Source organism: Siniperca chuatsi, linkage group LG14 (genome assembly GCF_020085105.1).
Source record: "Siniperca chuatsi isolate FFG_IHB_CAS linkage group LG14, ASM2008510v1, whole genome shotgun sequence".
Classification (NCBI taxonomy): Eukaryota; Metazoa; Chordata; class Actinopteri; order Centrarchiformes; family Sinipercidae; genus Siniperca; species Siniperca chuatsi.
The window spans coordinates 12,242,014-12,259,482 of NC_058055.1; the positions used below are offsets into that span (position 1 = coordinate 12,242,014).

Sequence of the window (17,469 nt, forward strand, 5' to 3'; positions counted from 1 at the left end):
ATCTTAAAATTACTTCTTGTTCACAGCAAAAGCAATATAAAGTCCATTTTATATTATTTTTTGTAGGTCTTTTACCTTTTGAAACAGCTGAACACGGGCGTGAGAATCAACCTTTGACTGCTGCAACTCATGAACACACAGATATTCAATGAAAGACTCTCACCTCTAGGGGGCGCACACACGTTGCTTGAATGCTGCAGGGTGACTGTTAGGAAAAGGCTCTTTTTGATTGACTAACCTCTTGAAACGGAATTTTAAATGTATTTTTAGTACCTTTTGAAGAAGTTAGGAAAAATCATTTTACACACTACACCAAACACTGTTAGACACTACAGTATATTGTGTATCTGTCTACTTGTTTCAACACTTCCTTGAAGCTACAGTATATGATGAGATCAAATGCAAATATTTCTAAACATCATGAGCGTCATTTTGCTATATACTTAAAATATATAAATATAAATATTCAGCCTGACGTATTTGGTATCTAAACAATCAGTCCAGGGACTAGATCCAGCCCGCAGGACAATGTCATAAGGCCCCCCACATGTTTGGAAGTTATTGTTAAAGCAGGCCCACAAATTATTCTAATGTTTTTTTTGAGTAATCATTAAATTTTCTAGCAAAATCTGAGCATATATGGGCTTTTTTTTTACATTTAACAAGCTGCGCCTACTTCTAACTATAAATAATTAAAGCCTCACGGTTTCAAATCTTAAGAATTTTATGAAAACATTAAATATTCTTTTCTAAATGTACAACTATCAAAGTTAAAGTTTTGAAAAGCAAACATTTAAACTCAGCTAATTTGCTTCATCATGACTGTGTGGATGTGGTTTGATCAGATTTGATTGACAGCGGCCTGGAAACATGAGCAAACAATCCAACCCCTCAACTGTCATCATATTTTGATTCAAATGTTGTAACATTTTGATTGGAGCACGGAAGTATGTGACATCGCCTTTTTCCCACCCACTGAAATCTGTGAAAAGCACAGACAAAACAGAAAATATGAAAATCCATCATATGAAATAACCCAAACTGTTGGGTGATCATATAAGAGCCAATTACTCATGGAAAGAAGCTAAATGAGAAAATAAAGCAGGACCAACAACAGCACAACGCACCTGACCTGACATCATAATGACTCTTTCTAAACCTAAAAGAAGGGTCGACCTGGAGCACAGACTGTCAAGAGAGTCGGACAACTGATTGTTTTTTTTTTTGTTTAAACAACTGCTTCCTGTCTCATCTGCAGGGAAAACGTTGCTGTTCTACAGAAATACAATCTCAAACAACTCTACTTAAACATGGAGGGATATGACTCGTACAGGAAAGGCCAGTTTCATCAAACATGACAGCAAAAAATATTTGGTCGCACAATTTCCCCCCTGTTACATTCACTCGTCGTGCTTAGTTTGTTGTAAATACAGCATCTGCTGTACTTTGCTGATGTGTGATCTTCAGCATGTACTGTTGGTTCAGCCGGTTGTCTACTCATAGCATTAATTCCTCCAAAACAGATTAGAGCCAGTATCTCAGGTTCCGGCCTCCATCAAGACTAATGGAAGCATAACCCACAGGAGCAAGAGCAGCTTCTTTCCTCTGCATTGATTCATTCCATCCAGACTCACACTAGTGCAGACATTAAGAGGCTTCAGTGGTCTCCTAATATACCAGTGTAGAGCCTATAATGCAGCTGCCTCTCTTACTCCCATTCTTCAATTTGTTATGACACACACACACACACATACTGCCTGTATGTGTGTGTGTAAAGAACACATAAAAGAAACTATATACAGGTTTGGTCATGTGAAAGTGAAAGTGGCAGCTTCCATCACGTCTATGGATAACATCTCTGTGGCCATTGCTTCACCAGTCATCTGTCCACTTCAAAGACAATGGAATAATAAAAAAGCCTACTCTTTTATGTAATTATTAGACAAGCATGTCTCCAATATCAGCAAAGATATGACTCTTGCAATTGCTTCAAGTCTCTGACTACTTCATGAACTTCAGGGTATTTACAACCTGCTCATCCTCCAGACGCCAGCGGCACTACACTCCATAGTTTTTGGATTACCTATCATCAGCTAACAGATACTCGCCGACATAGTGAATGTAGCAGCATGGTAAAGACTGGATTCAAGCTACTGTATTGGCAAACAAGCTCTCTGCTGAAGTGTTCATGGGCAAAAATCTGAATTCCTAACACGTGCAGGGGGAGCTGATTTGTATTTGACCCTCTGCAAGAGAACAGAAAACTTCCCTGCACGGATCACTTATTACATTTACACTGTTAGTGTTGTTACAAATGTCATACACAGAGTGTGACTTCATATTCAACACTCACATTAACAGCAACACACACATATACACTCTTCCAGAGTTTTCTATGTGTGAGCAGCGAAGCCAAGTTGCCTGTGGGAGGAAATCTGATCCCAGAGGGTGGGGCTGCCCCGCAGATCATCGCTCACTCGCTCATCTATGAGTGCCTGTCATGCTTTGGATATACATTCTCATCCAGCTCAGTGCGGATTGTCAGGGCTGCTCTGTTGCAGCTTTTGAACACCTCAACATAGCCTGTCAGCTGTGGAAAGAGGTATGAAAGGCTTCTGGCTCTCTTGCTCCCTCAACCACTTGAGGTAGCGCCTATATTTACCAAACATGCCAGCATCAAAAGTTCAAATGGTAACTGATAGAAGCTGTAAAGCAGAAGTAGGCTATGCTAAAGAACGACTTGTGAACTATTTAATCACATGTGGGGAAGATAGTCTTGGGAAAAGTGAGCTGGCAGATGCAACACAATATCAAACCACTTGTCAGGAGGAATCCAAGCTGCCTTCTGTTGGAACACTTTCCCCGTGGGAATCCAAGAAATGAAAACCATCTCACTGCACTGATGCGGTGTCGCCACAGCACCACCAGAGCAGAAACATGCCAATATCCTTTTTCAACACAAATGACTGATGAGAAAGTAGGCTGCTGTTTCACAGGACGAGCTTGGTGACAAGGGGTCACCTTCTCAATCATTTTCCTCTTCATCACTTACTGAAGATTGCGTAACTTTTACCTGGAAAGAGTAAAGATCTGACTATTCAGCTTGGATGTAGGCTGTTGATGGTTTTGTATTTTTTCGTTGTGGAGACAAAAGGTAAGTTGAAAGAGAACAGGTCATCTTGGCTTTGAGAAGGTAGACTCCTAGAAAATGAATAAAGTCATTGTTGTTGAATAGTGATAATTATTAGATGAAGTAAAGTCCTACAACAACTGTTATATTAGGAAACTATGATAAGACTAACAGTCAAAAGCTGACAGAAATGTATATTTTGTCTTCTTATTTTTAATATTTTTTTCTGTTGATCCCAGGTCAGGCTCCGTATGACAAGGCCATATCCCCAGTTATAAACCAGACTAAAATAATAACTTACACTGACAATAACTCAAGTACATCTCTGAGTGTTGAGGACTTTGGTTTGCTGGCCCAGATAGTTTGTCCCTGTGGACACAGTGGCCTTGTTTCAACAAATTGCATTAGAAGCTCTTGGGGACTGTGAATCCTTTGATTTTGGAAATGATTAATTTTTATAACAAACACAAGATCTTGCAGTAAGTTACAGGTACAGGTTGATTCCAGTGTAAGCTGCTATAAACTGTTTAACATTGTATTGTTATTCTGTGGCTTTATAAATCTCACGTAAAGTGCTGTGCTTGTAGAGGATTACAGAGGTTTTATATCATTATAGGCAGTAAAAGTAGTAGTAGCATCATTGCTGTCAACTGTTTCCATGTCTTGTTTATCTTGGACTCATTATCGCAGTCATACATGTGTTTTTTGCCATGTTAAGTTAGTCTCCTGTAATCATGATCATTGTTCTTACACCTGGAATTAGATATACAACAGGTTCTGGATGTCATGTTTGTCATCATTATCATTGCTTCTCAGATATGGATAAACAATTAAGTGAGAGGTCAGTGAGTTAGGGTCAGATCTCTCACTCTCTCTCTATATATATAAATATGTGTGTGTGTGTGTGTGTGTGTGTACAGGTGTGTGTGCATGCTTGCTGCATACAGTGATTGCGTGTTAAGATACTTACAGAAAACAGAAATCACTAAAACCCTCTTTGTTCTGAGGATTGTTATTGGTGGTGGTATTGCCTTTTTATGTTACACCAGTGTGCTGTAACTGTTCATAGTTCATGTGTACAGAGTTTTAAAATGATGGCCTTTTGTGTTGAAATGACAGCTTGTATACTTCAAAGTCATCTTTAGCAAGCCATTATGAAATGGGAGAAGTTAAAGCCTCCAGAGCCAGATGATCCTATGTGTTGCTGTGAGTGTGATATCTGCCAGTACGGATGTTGCTGTGACTGTGAAGATCTGGATGAAGCCTTTAACAGGTATGAAGGGCTTGAGGAAGAGGATCAGTGCTGAGTACAGCTACAGTAGAATATACTGAAGTACTGTACTGGAAAGTAAAATAAGCCTAGTTTTGCTTTACTTAAATGTTATTCACATAGAAGTAGCACTTTTGTTTAAAAAAAATATTTAAGTTCAGTATCTCTTTTAAAGGCTGCTCTAAGTAACAGTCTTTTTGTTATGGACTGTAACAAAGAAAGAGCCAGTGTGGTTAAGGCTGGATTACAAACTGGACAAAGCGAACAACTGCTCTAGGGCCCCAGACCCCAGACCCTCCTCCATGTTGCGATTCATTTTTGGTAGTTTGATTAATCGCAAACTTGTATGGTAACACTGTAGGCGACACAAACGCACAATATAAACTGAAATGTCAGGGACCATAAGAGAATAGTTAGCTTATTCGCTTTCTGGCAGAGAGTTAGATGAGAAGATTGATACCACTAACTTTCAGAAAGAAAGCGAATATACGAATTTCCCAAAATGTCAAACTATTCCTTTAATGTGATACCAATCTTGAGGTGCCCTGAGTTAAAGTCTAGATTTCAAGCTTTTATTATTTAATTTTTTGTTGCATGTTGCATATTCCTTAATATATGCTTTATCAAGTTACCGCAAACAAATGACTAATTATTAAGAAATACATACACAACGCACAGAGTAGGAGAAATGGGGGTCCCCACAGTGTTTCCCGGGGCCCCCTAAAAGGGTTGGTCTGACACTTATTATAAGAAAACTTTCCCTGAGATTTCCTCACAGAATAAAAAAAAGAAAACCTAATACCTTCCTTATTATGCCATTACAGCATCAGTGTAAGCTACACCATAAATCTTCCACTGTTCTCTGTAGGTGGCTGAAAGACAGACCACCTAAAAGTGGATGTCAGTCTCCTGTACTTGGGGCCATGATTGGCAACCTGGAGATCTCCATGATCCCAGCCCTGGTGCTGCTACCTCTCCTGCTGCAGGTTGCAGCGCTGCACTACCTGCTGGGTATCATCATCCTGACAGCTCTGCCCGGCCTGGTGCTGTGGTATTACTACGCCACGCACCGAAAGAAGAGACGCACCATCTTCTTTCTCACTCTTTCGCTCTACTCTCTGTTCTACATGTATTATCTCTTCATCACAGAGATTTTTCCACATGGGGACGTCAGCCAGCTGCAGCTGTGTACCGTGACCACTGGGATGATTCTCACTATCGTCTCTCTTGTCCACACCAAGAGAGGCCCAGGATTTGTGACCACGTCCCCACACGAAGCACACAGTCACAGTCAGGAGGCTAACAAGGACTCTACACACCTTAATGGATCCATCCAATCAGCAGCCTCCTCCTCAGGGACTGCAGCAGAGTTGCAGACAACAAAAGAGGCCCTGACAGCAAAATGGAGCCGGTGTCCTGTGTGCAAAATAATGCGACCCCCACGGGCCGGACACTGTGGAACTTGTGGATCCTGTGTCCAGCGTCTGGACCACCACTGTATCTGGTGGGTTGGATTTAACATAGATGTTTATATATTTCTTGTGTGGTCTGTATCACTTCTTAGTCAGTTATACTTTTCTGTATTGTGCATTCACAATAGATCATGAAACTGAAGGTAGAATTGTGATGGATTAGATAACTGCCCTGTAATTACACACCAACAATCTTATCTTCAGCAAAGACTCCACCTACCTCCTGTTTTCTTCCACAGTAGAGAAACTACGAAAGGTTTCTAGGAAAGGACTAGGATCCATTAGACCATTAGATTACACACTCATCAGCCACTTTATTTGCACTTTGTAAAGTGCACACTTCTGATATGTTCAAACCTGTTGATGGTCCTTAATAACCTGAATTTGTCTGGGCCTGACATCTACAAATAGGCAGAAGCATCCATACTGGTCAACCAACAGCAAATTTGTCAATTAAATGGACATGAATCAGCCATTAAAGTGTAACGGATCAAAAAAGCATATGCTCCTGCTTACATACAGTTGTATCTGTTGTATGAAGATATGTTTGGCTTTATTTTTTGAGTTTTTGAAATACCTCCTGCTGAGATTTCTGCTGCCACCTTGAAACAATGGAGGTGAATGGAATTTAGTATATTGTGCCCAAAGCAGTGAAAAAACTTTCAAAAACTCCAAAGCAGTGTGTCTCTCCAGAATTAATGTCCTGGTTATTCAGGATAATGCACAGATCAGCATTTGTATGCTTGGGCAGGTCGAGCCGCCCTCCTGCAGTGCACACTGCAAAGATCTGCTCCAGGACTGTGGAGTTCGAGTCTGCGCTAAAACTATTCTCAATACATCTCTTTGCAGCTCATGCACAGTTGTCTCCTACTTTAGGTTCTCTGCAATAGACTTACAACCTAAAAGGCAAAAATAAAATGTGTTAAAAATACTTGTCTTGCTATTGCATCATTTTACATACAACAGTAGGTGTATAAAGCCAAAATATCAGGCAGTGTGTTGCAACTTTAATCTGATCTGACTAGTACATTGTTTGGTGTGTCTGTGTGTGTTGAGGTGTTGTAGGATAAACAGCTGTGTTGGACAGGCAAACCATCGCAGTTTCCTGCTGACCCTCTCTGTGTTCGTGATGACCTCTCTGTATGGGATCAGTGTGGTGCTTTGCAGCCTCTGTCCTCGACAGTATCTAATGACGGCTCTCTTCTACTGCCCCGGCGTCTACAGTCAGTCTAGGTACAACACTCTTATATTTCCTTTCTATTCTTTCCTGGTTGATATTAAATAATATGTATAATCAATAAATGAATATTAGTTAAAACATCAATAGCATTAGCAAGGACATAAATGATGCAGAAAGATCTCCCTTTTTTAACACAGTTGTACCAGTCATGTATGTTTTTCAGTGCTTATGTGAAACAATTTAAAGATGACTTGATTTGGATTTTATAGCAGTTGTTAATATTTTTTGGCAATATTTTATGAGAAAAATCTAAACGCACCTTTCTAGCTTGTGTGCATGCACATTTTAAGCATTGCAATTTTCTCTCTTTTTTCACTTACATTGCATCATATTTACTATAAATGGAGATTGGTTAATGCTGATTATCGGATCAACTTAAACCACGCTCACAAAAGAGAAACAACAGGTTTATAGTTACGTGGCAGAAGTATTACAAACATTCAGATGAAGTGATCAGCTCCCAGGGGGGAACGGGATTTTTCCAGAGACTAGAGGGCCACAAGTAATGTCTTACCAAAGTTTTTGTCTAGCAACTAGCCAACAGAGTCAATAGCCTAGTATTGTTTTCAAAAAATAGCCAGTTTAAGAAAAGTGCATTTCCAGCATTATATTATATTGTTGTAATCTTATATTGACTCTTTCTTTATGTTTACAGCACGGCACTTTGCTTCACCTGTGCTTGGTACAGCAGCATTGTCACAGTTGGATTGCTTTACCTGTTGGTGGTACAAGTTCTGAATATCAGTTTCAATGTGACGGAGCGGGAGTCTCAGCTGGCTCTGAGGAACAAAACGGGCCAGAGTCGCCTGTGGGGACTCGTCATCAACACAGGAGAGTATTCACGTGGCTTCTGTCAGAACTGGGTTGAGTTCCTCACCATGGCAGATGCCTCGGTGTCGCCTCGCTCCAGCCTCACTGACTTGGTCTAGTTTCACTTTAACATCATGATAACAGACTTAATACAGCATCTGTGAAGAATTCCATCACATGTATTTCCTAGGATATGTCAGCTGATGATTTCCAATGCTTATTGCATTCCAGCCTCTTAATCTAATACATTAAAAACTATTTTAACTCTAGAATAAGTTGCAGGGGAATGTCAAGGTGCTAATGCCGACTGCTTAATAAACTACACATTAATGAATGTTTTGGGGTTGGAATTTGTTGCACAGTTGTCTATTCAAGGAAATAAACTACAGGCAAAAGGCTGCAGGCACTGCCATCTTACTGTACATACTCCCTCTACCTGCAGAAAGTGAACATCATGTATGCTGTCTGACTGAATTCAAAACATTTTGTTGACTGCATGTCAATTAAAAAATGAAATAAAAGTCTTTTTAAAGTCTGGGGCGCTAATGGTCATTACACACCTAGAAAACAAAACTGCTGTGCTATGAACTAAATGCACGTTACCAACATGCCCTCAGTTAGCATGTTTGCACATTTAAATTCTAACATGCTTATGTGTGGCATGTGACATTTAGCATGTTAGCATGCTAACATAAGGCTTTGATACTGTTGCTACTAATATTCTCATGCCAGCTGGATGCCTCCCTGAGGAGGTCTCCTGACTACGTCAAACTGGGAGAAATCCCAGGAACATGCTGGGGAGATTGTATATCCAATCCTAGAACTTTTATTAACCCTAATTTTAGACTGTTCATTTAGCATTAGATTTAACAAAACAGGCATAATAAACCGGCACAGAAAAATTGAGCACTGCATCTGACCCCTGTGAGTCAGTGGTGGGTGTACAGTCATAACTTAATCTTTGTTGTTATGACTGATGCAATCTTGTTTTTCCGGCATTTACTTAATATTCTTCTCTGCAGTGCTCTATGTTATTGATTTTTATTGAGTTTTTGTTTATTGCTGTCTCATAGTGCCAGTGGCGCTTCTTGTACACTGCCCAGACCTACATATTTTAAGATATGCAGGGATTGTTTCTGTAAATAGTCAAATACAGATATTATTTATTTATGTTAAGCTGAAGGCCACAATCCTGTCCGCCATTGTAATGTATAACATTCAATGTGTAAAAGTAAATGTAATCACTCTTACGTAGCATAATAAACATAGCAAACTAAACAGTATATGTACTCTCCTATAATGTCTAGACTCCAGTGTTTCACTCCATACACTCCCCATTATCAATTCTCATAATGCACATCTTGGGTGGAGCAATCGATCAATCAATTTACTGTTTAAATCAATACATTTCCTCCAATCACTCAGTCCATCAACTGATAGGTTTGTTTGGCATCTCCACTCCCTCTTTACTTCCATGTCAGTGGCTCTGGAGTCAGTCAGCTGGTATGAATTTTAAACAGTTGTAATATCTTGCATTACTGCCCTGTGACCTGCCTACACATCTCTTGTCGAGTCCACAAAGATTTGACATGATACAGCCCATCCTGACAGTCAGGACACTATGTGACAAGATGATTTGTGTCTGAATAAAGTGCTGCAGTTTGTTCACAACATCATACTCTCAAAGTATAAATAACTAGAATAAACAATTTGATACAAGTTTTGCTTTCTTTTCCAATTAGAAATTGCTTTCTATTTCAATTAATTATTTTAAGAGTAACCCTGTGAACTTTTTTCTCACTTTTTATCCTCTTCAGTTCTTAATTGTGTACATTTATATAATTACATTACTGTTGTTTTTAGTGTAAACACTCACAAGTTGAAGACTGGACATAAATGTTACGTCCAAGGTCATTTGGTGTAATTATCATAGACACGTAACAATTTGGTGAACTTTCCTTTTGCATTATTTTTTTAAAAGTGGCATACTGTAGGTGTTTAATATTTGGACATATTCTGACACATCTGCTATGTGTGTGCATGTGTGTGTGTGTATGTGTTGTATTCAGTTCCGACAGAGTTGTCACAAGTCTAAGCTCTGGTGTCAGAGCAAGTCTTCTTTCTATAAAGCGTCACGCTATCGCTCTAAATCAATTTCTGTCCCTTTCGCTAATCGTACTGTATGATATAGAGTCTTTTTTTTTAATAATGCTGTGCAGCCCCATTTTAAAATTCCCTGAGCATGGCATAATTGTCCCTGCTTCAAAATATATTCATCTCTCATTATAGTTTCCTATGTGAATAACCTACAGCCAAATATCATCAACGCCTGCTTACTTTTATAAACTTTGTTCGTCTTGCGTAATGGTGTCAGTTTGTCTGTCCAATGCTTTGGTTCAGTCACAGCAAGACATTGCAACAACTACTGATCAGATTGCGTTGAAATGTGTAGATATCGGTCCCCAGAGGATGATTCCTAATGGACCTGTGATGCTTCTTTTAGCCTCACCATCAGTTAAAAATGTCCTCTTGACCAACTCTTTGTATGTGACAAGGGACCTTGACAACTATGAACAGAGTTACATTTAATTTGCTGTTGAATATTCATGGCCCAGTGGCTCTTAATGTTTTTTACCAAGCCTTTCCACTAGCATCACCAGATATAAGGCCCAAGGGCAAAATCTTTTCATTTTGGTCACTCCAAGAGCTTTCCTCTAGCACCATCCTCAGGCCAATATGTCAACTTTAGCCACAAGAAATCACATGATCTAAACAGCAGATTCAGCACATTAAATTCCCACAACTATAAACTCTCTTGACTTTAATGAATCCATGCCCTTTCCTCTAGTGCCACCCTGAGGCCAAACAACTTTTGTAGCCCGACAAAAGCTTACACACTGTAAGTCTATCTGTCACTTTAATATTCTAGGGCGTAATGAACATTTCATTGCTTCAGTGTTCAGCTGTGGCAGATGACTCCATTCTCCCTGAATACAAATACACAGTCGTCATGTTTGTAGCCAACAGCCTTTTAGACTGGACTCTGGATGTATATATATAATGTAATGCTTGAGGAAATAATTTTGTTCCTGATGAAGATCTATGGCTGACAATAAAAGATCATTTTGTGATGACAGTGTGCAGATTATACTGGTTTTTTTTTGTTTTTTTTACCATTAACCCTCTTTATTTCTATGACCTGATTCCAAACTTCCTATAAGCTTTATTTCTGTTATTTTATTACTATAATTTCAACCATTTTTTTCCTCTTGCTCTCAATGAATGTACAGTATATACTGTGCTTGTGTGTGTGGGTGTGTGTGTGTGTGTGTGTGCGTGCATCCCTGCCTTAGAGCTCCTTGGCACACAGGACAGGCGTCTCAGCACCTCTCACACGGTTTCGCTATAATTATCATCATAGAGACTGTAACTGCTCTGGGCAATGAGCAGTTCAGTCATATTTTCTCTGTGATGATTTACAGTCTTATTAATAGTCGAAGCAGTCAAATGGGAAGTTTCAGTTATTCACACGGTTTTAAATGGCAGATAAAGTGGAGTAATTCATAGATCCCTTTTTTCTGGGTGCTGAGCCGAAGTTACACATTTCAAGGTTAATGCAGCATTCAAATTATATTATTCAGCTTGTAATTACAAACAACCAAGTGGAAGAAACTGTTCACGTTAAGGGAATTTTCTGAAAGCTTGGTGAAAAGGAAAGGGCAGTTACACTGTAATAAAATCCAATATTAACTCTAATTCAACTGATTTAGTTCATCAAGAAGAGGGCTACATCGTTTGTCAGTATCTGGTTTCACTTGTTAATGAACTGTTACAAATATGTAACACAATTGCCTATGTAGGCGGGGGTTTTTTTGGTGTGAGGACAGGGCCAGCAGTGGAGGTACAATCTTGGAATAATGTGTGAATGCCACCAAGTTGGAATAACTCAAGGATTTCTCATCTTCCCCAACACGGAATGAACTCATTGTCACCCCATAAGAGCTATTAACTCAGAACCTTTGCAGTAAATCTTAGTTTTTGTAGGCCAAATCTGCATGATGCTTTACTAAATCAATCTATTGCGTAAATATAATTAATGATTCAAGAATTAGAGCATTTCTGCTCTAGTTGTAACAATTCATAAATGACTGGTGAATTCAGTAGATTTCTGCAGCTGCAGTGTTTTGTATGAGCCTGTCTTTATAAATACCTTTCTGGCGCAACATCACTTTAAATATTTGTTTTCTTGGGGCAAAAGGCATACCTGTTTAAACTGGCAAAGTATGTAGGTCAGAGGAATCTTTGTACTGTGGCATGTATCTGCCTGCACCTGACTGCCCTGCACAACTCATTACACTCATCTCATCATCACTCCTGGATTCATATTTGAATCTGTGCAGCGGAGAAAAGATCCTGCAGAGAGTCGAGAGCTCAGCCTTGTGACCAACCTACTTAAAAGACCCGAATTACAGACAAACCTAATTGTGGAAAATTGGAATTGGAAATGATCAGATTAGTTCAGAACCCACTTCTTTGTACTCAGGTATTTTACTTTACTTTAGTTACAGTATAGAAATACTGCATTCAAAATTTTACTTGAGTGAACACATATTTAAAGTACCAAAAGTAATAGTACTCATTATGCAGAATGGCCCATTTCAGAATAGTATACTATTGGACTGAAATACTGTATTATTATTGATGCATTAATGTACATTTTTGCTTTATTGTTGCAGCTGGTAAAGGTGAGGATAATTTTAACTACTTTATATACTGCCAGGTAGTTTAATCTATAATAATACATCACAATTTAATAATCTGAATCTGCAAAGTAAGTAGTAGCTAAAGCTTAAATAAGAAGATAAATTTAGTGGAGTAAAAAGTAAAATTTTGCCTCTGACATGTATAAAGTAGCATAAAATAGAAAAACAGAAATTGTACTTAAGAACAATACTTGAGTAAATGTACTTAGTTACTTTCCACCACTGGTACAGAGCTATATTTATACTTGTTGAATTTTACAGTATTACATCAGTGTAGTGGTAATGTTGCTACATGCTACACACAACCTCTGCACCTATCAGTCACAAACACCTTGAAACAAATAATCTACAATAATCTACAGTGAAGCGCTTTTTCCACATTTTGATATGTTACAGCCTCATTCCAAAATGGATTAAATTCATTATTTTCCTCAAAATTCTACAAACAATACCCCACAATGACAATGTGAAAGAGGTTTGTTTGAAATCTTTGCAAATTTATTACAAATAAAAAACAACAAAAAAATCACATGTACATAAGTATTCACAGCCTTTGCTCAAAACTTTGTTGAAGCACCTTTGGCACCAATTACAGCCTCAAGTCTTTTTGAGTATGATGCTACAAGCTTGGCACACCTATTTTTGGGCAGTTTCTCCCATTCTTCTTTGCAGGACCTCTCAAGCTCCATCAGGTTGGATGGGGCGTGTCGGTGCACAGCCATTTTCAGATCTCTCCAGAGATGTTCAGGTTCAAGTCTGGGCTCTGGCTGGGCCACTCAAGGACAAAAAAATCACATGTACATAACTATTTACAGCCTTTGCCATGACACTCAAAATTGAGCTCAGTTTGTTAATAGTTTAACAAAACATTCACTGTACAGTGTGGGTTTTGGTAGAAGTAGTGTAATGGTCTATAGGTCATGGATAACACCATCCAAATAAATAGCCAGTCTGCTGTTGTTTTGCAACAATTCATCAGCGCTGGTTCTGGTCCAGGACAGCTAGCAGGGAAAGGAGCCGGGTGGGAGCAGCAGAGCTGGAAGCATTAGATGATTAGTTGTTTTTAAAACCAGATAAATAAAGGCTAAGAACAGTCAACTTAACCTTTTCTAATATTTGACATTTTCACAAGGCAGGACAAGATGAGCATGATTTGAATAATTTATATGTTCAGTCAGAGTTTGCTGTTGTGTATAATTGACCTTGGCGTAAGAGCATTCAAAGCAGCCTCCCTACCCTTATTTATAGAAAGCCATCTGATAGTGGGCAGAAGGGAACAGAGTGAATGGAGCCAATGTCTGGTGTATAGAAATGGTCATAAAGTTAACCAACAGTGAAATTATCTTGCATCTTGCTTATCTTGCTGGCCTGTGAATAGCAGTTGGCAGCTGCACTGTCTTAAGTTGAATAACATGGATGGTATTTGGTTAGCAGCAGCAGCAGCAGATACTGTGGGAGCAGTAGCAGTTAGGTGTGTGGAGGTAATGGAGACACCATTTAAATAGCCCTCTTTGTTTTGGGACTAGTGTTGTTGCTGAGGGAGATCAGCTCAAATTTTTGAAGTTTCAAAAGTCTGAGGGCTTGTGAAGTGTGCAGGTTTTGTGACACGTGGGTGGAAACATAAAATGATTTTCTTGTGGTTACACAGTCATAGTTTAGTGGCTACTGCAAACAACATGAAAGTAGTTGACGAAACAATCTCACCTGACGGTCCATTTAGTAGCTGTTCTGGTGCTTTCAATCACATTGCATGATCATCAGCAGAAGCCCAATTAAAGACTTCTTGTCCATGTTAGCTCATTCTTGACCTTGGAGACAGCAGTTGATGAAACAATCTCCCCTCAAGGTCCATTTAGTAGCTGTTCTGGTGCTTTCGATCATATCACATGATCTTTGTCAGCAGATGAAGTAAAATTATACTCCATTTTTACTTCCATTCTTCCAGGTGATTGAGTGATTTACTACTCCAATTTGCTCCATCTGCCGATGAAGATGTGAGATTGTTGACTTTGAACTCAATGTGAAATCAGTTCTCTTATTTACTGTGAGGGAGCTACGAGCTGATTAAGTGAATAGGTTATTATTTTCGTTCATGTCAATAATTCGTGTAGTTTTAAGACGAATGAGGAGTGAAAAGTATTTACAGACTTTAAACCTAAACCCATAAAAGAGGTGGTCAGTTCACCATGTGGCGATGCAAGCATTAGGAATCCAATCTGCAAGGGCATTTGTGTTGTCTCTGTGTTTTACTATCGCAACTGCTGACGGATGAATTTGATTCTGTGGTCTCTGTCATAGAAAGCACTGGAGGGCAGCCACTGCTTTGTTTACCACTTTTGGTTACAGTGTTTTTACAGCTTATACTGCAAAATGAAACTGCATTATCAAATAAAGTGCTTTTTAGCTCTATGTGACAGACAGGATAAAATTTCTACCCCACTTATTGTTCAGGTTATGTAGTTTCTTGGCATGTTTCTCCCACCTGCTGTCTACTAACATGCCTTCGCCTCTCACACGGTTGATTGAATTCTGCCCTGGCAGGGCTAACAGCTAAAAGGCTGTGAAACTTTTGTGCATTTGTATGAAGCTTCACGTGTTCGAACCCATCCCAGCTCTGGGGTGTTTGTGTGGGTGTATGTCTGTGTGTGTGTGGGGGGGTGCTGGCTGGGAGTGAAAAGGTAATCTCACTCTCCACTATATAAAGGGTTGTCAGGCAGAACTTCAACAACAGACCACCAGATCTTCATCAGCGCTCTTCTCCATCATCGTTTCTGCGACTGATCACTAGCTATGACTTTGCTGCTGACAGTGCTGGGAGCCGTGCTCTGCTCCTTGACGGTTTCCTCCGAAGTCGTACCCCAGGCAGACTTGAATTTACAGGGGGTAAGACACATAACCGGGTGAACTATCATTCATTTCTATTTTTGTCACAATGATTTGATTTATGGTGCCTGTATGCATTTTGTTTAATTCCTCCTCAAAACTGACTCAGCTGCTGCCTGAGCACCTGGCAGAAGAGAGGATTTACTGTTTCAGGATGTGTGATAGGGTGCCACATGTCGAAGGAAGTTATGAATCAAAGGAAGTTATTTGATGGCATGCATGAAATGAGCTAAGATAAGTAAGAGAAGGAGTATTTGGCTTTGACTGATGTTGTAAACCTTTTTATACTTCATGCCTATTTTGTAAAATGCATTTACAGCAATTTTTGCAAGGAGAAAGGTGACATTTAGGAAAATAAATATGTGAGAAATCAACTTTTCTAAACCTACCATCACATTCTTTTACACTAATGAACAATTGAGTGTAAAAATCTTATGGATGACCACACTTCAAAATCACACTGCACAAAAATGTGAAGATTGAGTTAACTTTTCCATCTATTCAAATTCCACTGACTACAAATCACATGATCTCAGGGCAGCTAAGGTCTCTTCTGTAGTGCAGAACTGTAGCCTCTAAACTATGAATGTGTAACCCCTTGCACCTGGTTGTTACTTAAAACACAGTTTACATGTGTTTTTGTTTTTATTTCTGCTATGTTTGCCTTGTGTGTGTCCACAGGTGGCAGGGAAGTGGTACCTGATTGGATTTGCCACTAATGCCCAGTGGTTTGTCAACCGCAGAGCCAGCATGAAGGTGGGCACAGCCATGTTCACCCCAACTGCAGATGGGGACCTGGACCTTTCATACGCCAGTCTCAAGTGAGTGTGAGAGGATGGACAGGGAGAAAGGAGTTTTTTTTTTAAAAAGATCAGTGGTGACACTGTTTATCATGTTTCAATGGTTTCTTTGCAGCCCTGATGGCTCTTGCTGGAGACTGAACAACCTGGCCAAGAAGACTGATATGCCTGGAAGGTTCACCTACACAAGTGCACGTGAGTACACACACACACACACACACACACACAAATGCTGAACACATAGAGGCATGCATGCAACATTCACAAGTAAACCATCTGCAGTATTTCTGCTTTCACATGATCTAGTTTGCCCTCCTCCCGTTCCACAGGCTGGGGGAATGAGAATGACATGCGCATAGTTGCTGTGAAGTATGACGAGTACGCCCTGACTCACACCATTAAGACCAAGGGGGGTGATCCCACTGTTGTCAACAAACTATATGGTAAAGTCATCATTAGCCATGAAGCTATACTCCGTCCTATGAATCTGAATGTGTTCAGCAGTTCAGTACAGTCATGCATACTGTAGAAGATTAATCTCATGTGGTTTGACAGGCCGTGGAGTGGACCTCAGCCCTGAGCTGCTGGAGAAGTTCAGGCAGTTCTCCTTGGAGACTGGCATCCTGCCGGAAAATATTGCTTTCCTTCCCAAAAATGGTACTTTTTATATGAATGGAGAGGTTTTATGTAAATAAAAAAAAAAAAACTGTGATTAAGAGTGATGATATGCACTAATCACCTTACTCTTTTCTTTTTTCCTTCTTTAGCGGAGTGCCCAGCTGCCTAGTTTTCTGCCTCGGTCATCGTATGTCAGTGATGCTATCTGACCATAACGGTTGTTGTGAATATTCTACATCTATCAAGGGCACTCCCATAAACTGACACAATAAATTCTTTCCCCCCCCAGTTTATTTTCTAGCTCCTAATGCCACTAAACATGATATAAAGCCTGGTTTCAATATACAATACTTTGCTTTTATCTACCTGCAAATGTAACTGAGCAGTCGTTTTAAAGGTCCCCTCCGGACATGTTTTGAGACATATAAAATGATCTGCTTTGAATAATATGTGCCTGATATGTTTTTTCCACAAAAAAGTTCA

The 17,469-nt window shown here is 39.5% G+C and overlaps 1 protein-coding gene across 1 annotated transcript; it reads left to right on the plus strand.

The window, feature by feature from the left end:
• The first annotated feature begins 4,082 nt into the window (after positions 1-4,082).
• Positions 4,083-17,430, plus strand: LOC122887915 (palmitoyltransferase ZDHHC23-A-like). The gene is made up of 9 exons (XM_044221607.1): positions 4,083-4,403; positions 5,269-5,904; positions 6,938-7,105; positions 7,768-8,005; positions 16,250-16,389; positions 16,484-16,563; positions 16,698-16,811; positions 16,924-17,025; positions 17,136-17,430. Exons 1-9 carry the CDS (start codon positions 4,285-4,287, stop codon positions 17,153-17,155), a joined length of 1,617 nt encoding a protein of 538 aa, XP_044077542.1. The 5' UTR covers positions 4,083-4,284; the 3' UTR covers positions 17,156-17,430.
• The last annotated feature ends 39 nt before the right edge of the window (positions 17,431-17,469 follow it).

Coding starts and splice junctions, on each gene's coding strand:
- LOC122887915 (XM_044221607.1), top strand. CDS start 4,285: ATGAAATGGGAGAAGTTAAAGCCTCCAGAGCCAGATGATCCTATGTGT. Junction 5,905..6,937: donor CTGGACCACCACTGTATCTG/GTGGGTTGGATT, acceptor GAGGTGTTGTAG/GATAAACAGCTGTGTTGGAC. Junction 8,006..16,249: donor TCACCATGGCAGATGCCTCG/GTGTCGCCTCGC, acceptor GTGTGTCCACAG/GTGGCAGGGAAGTGGTACCT.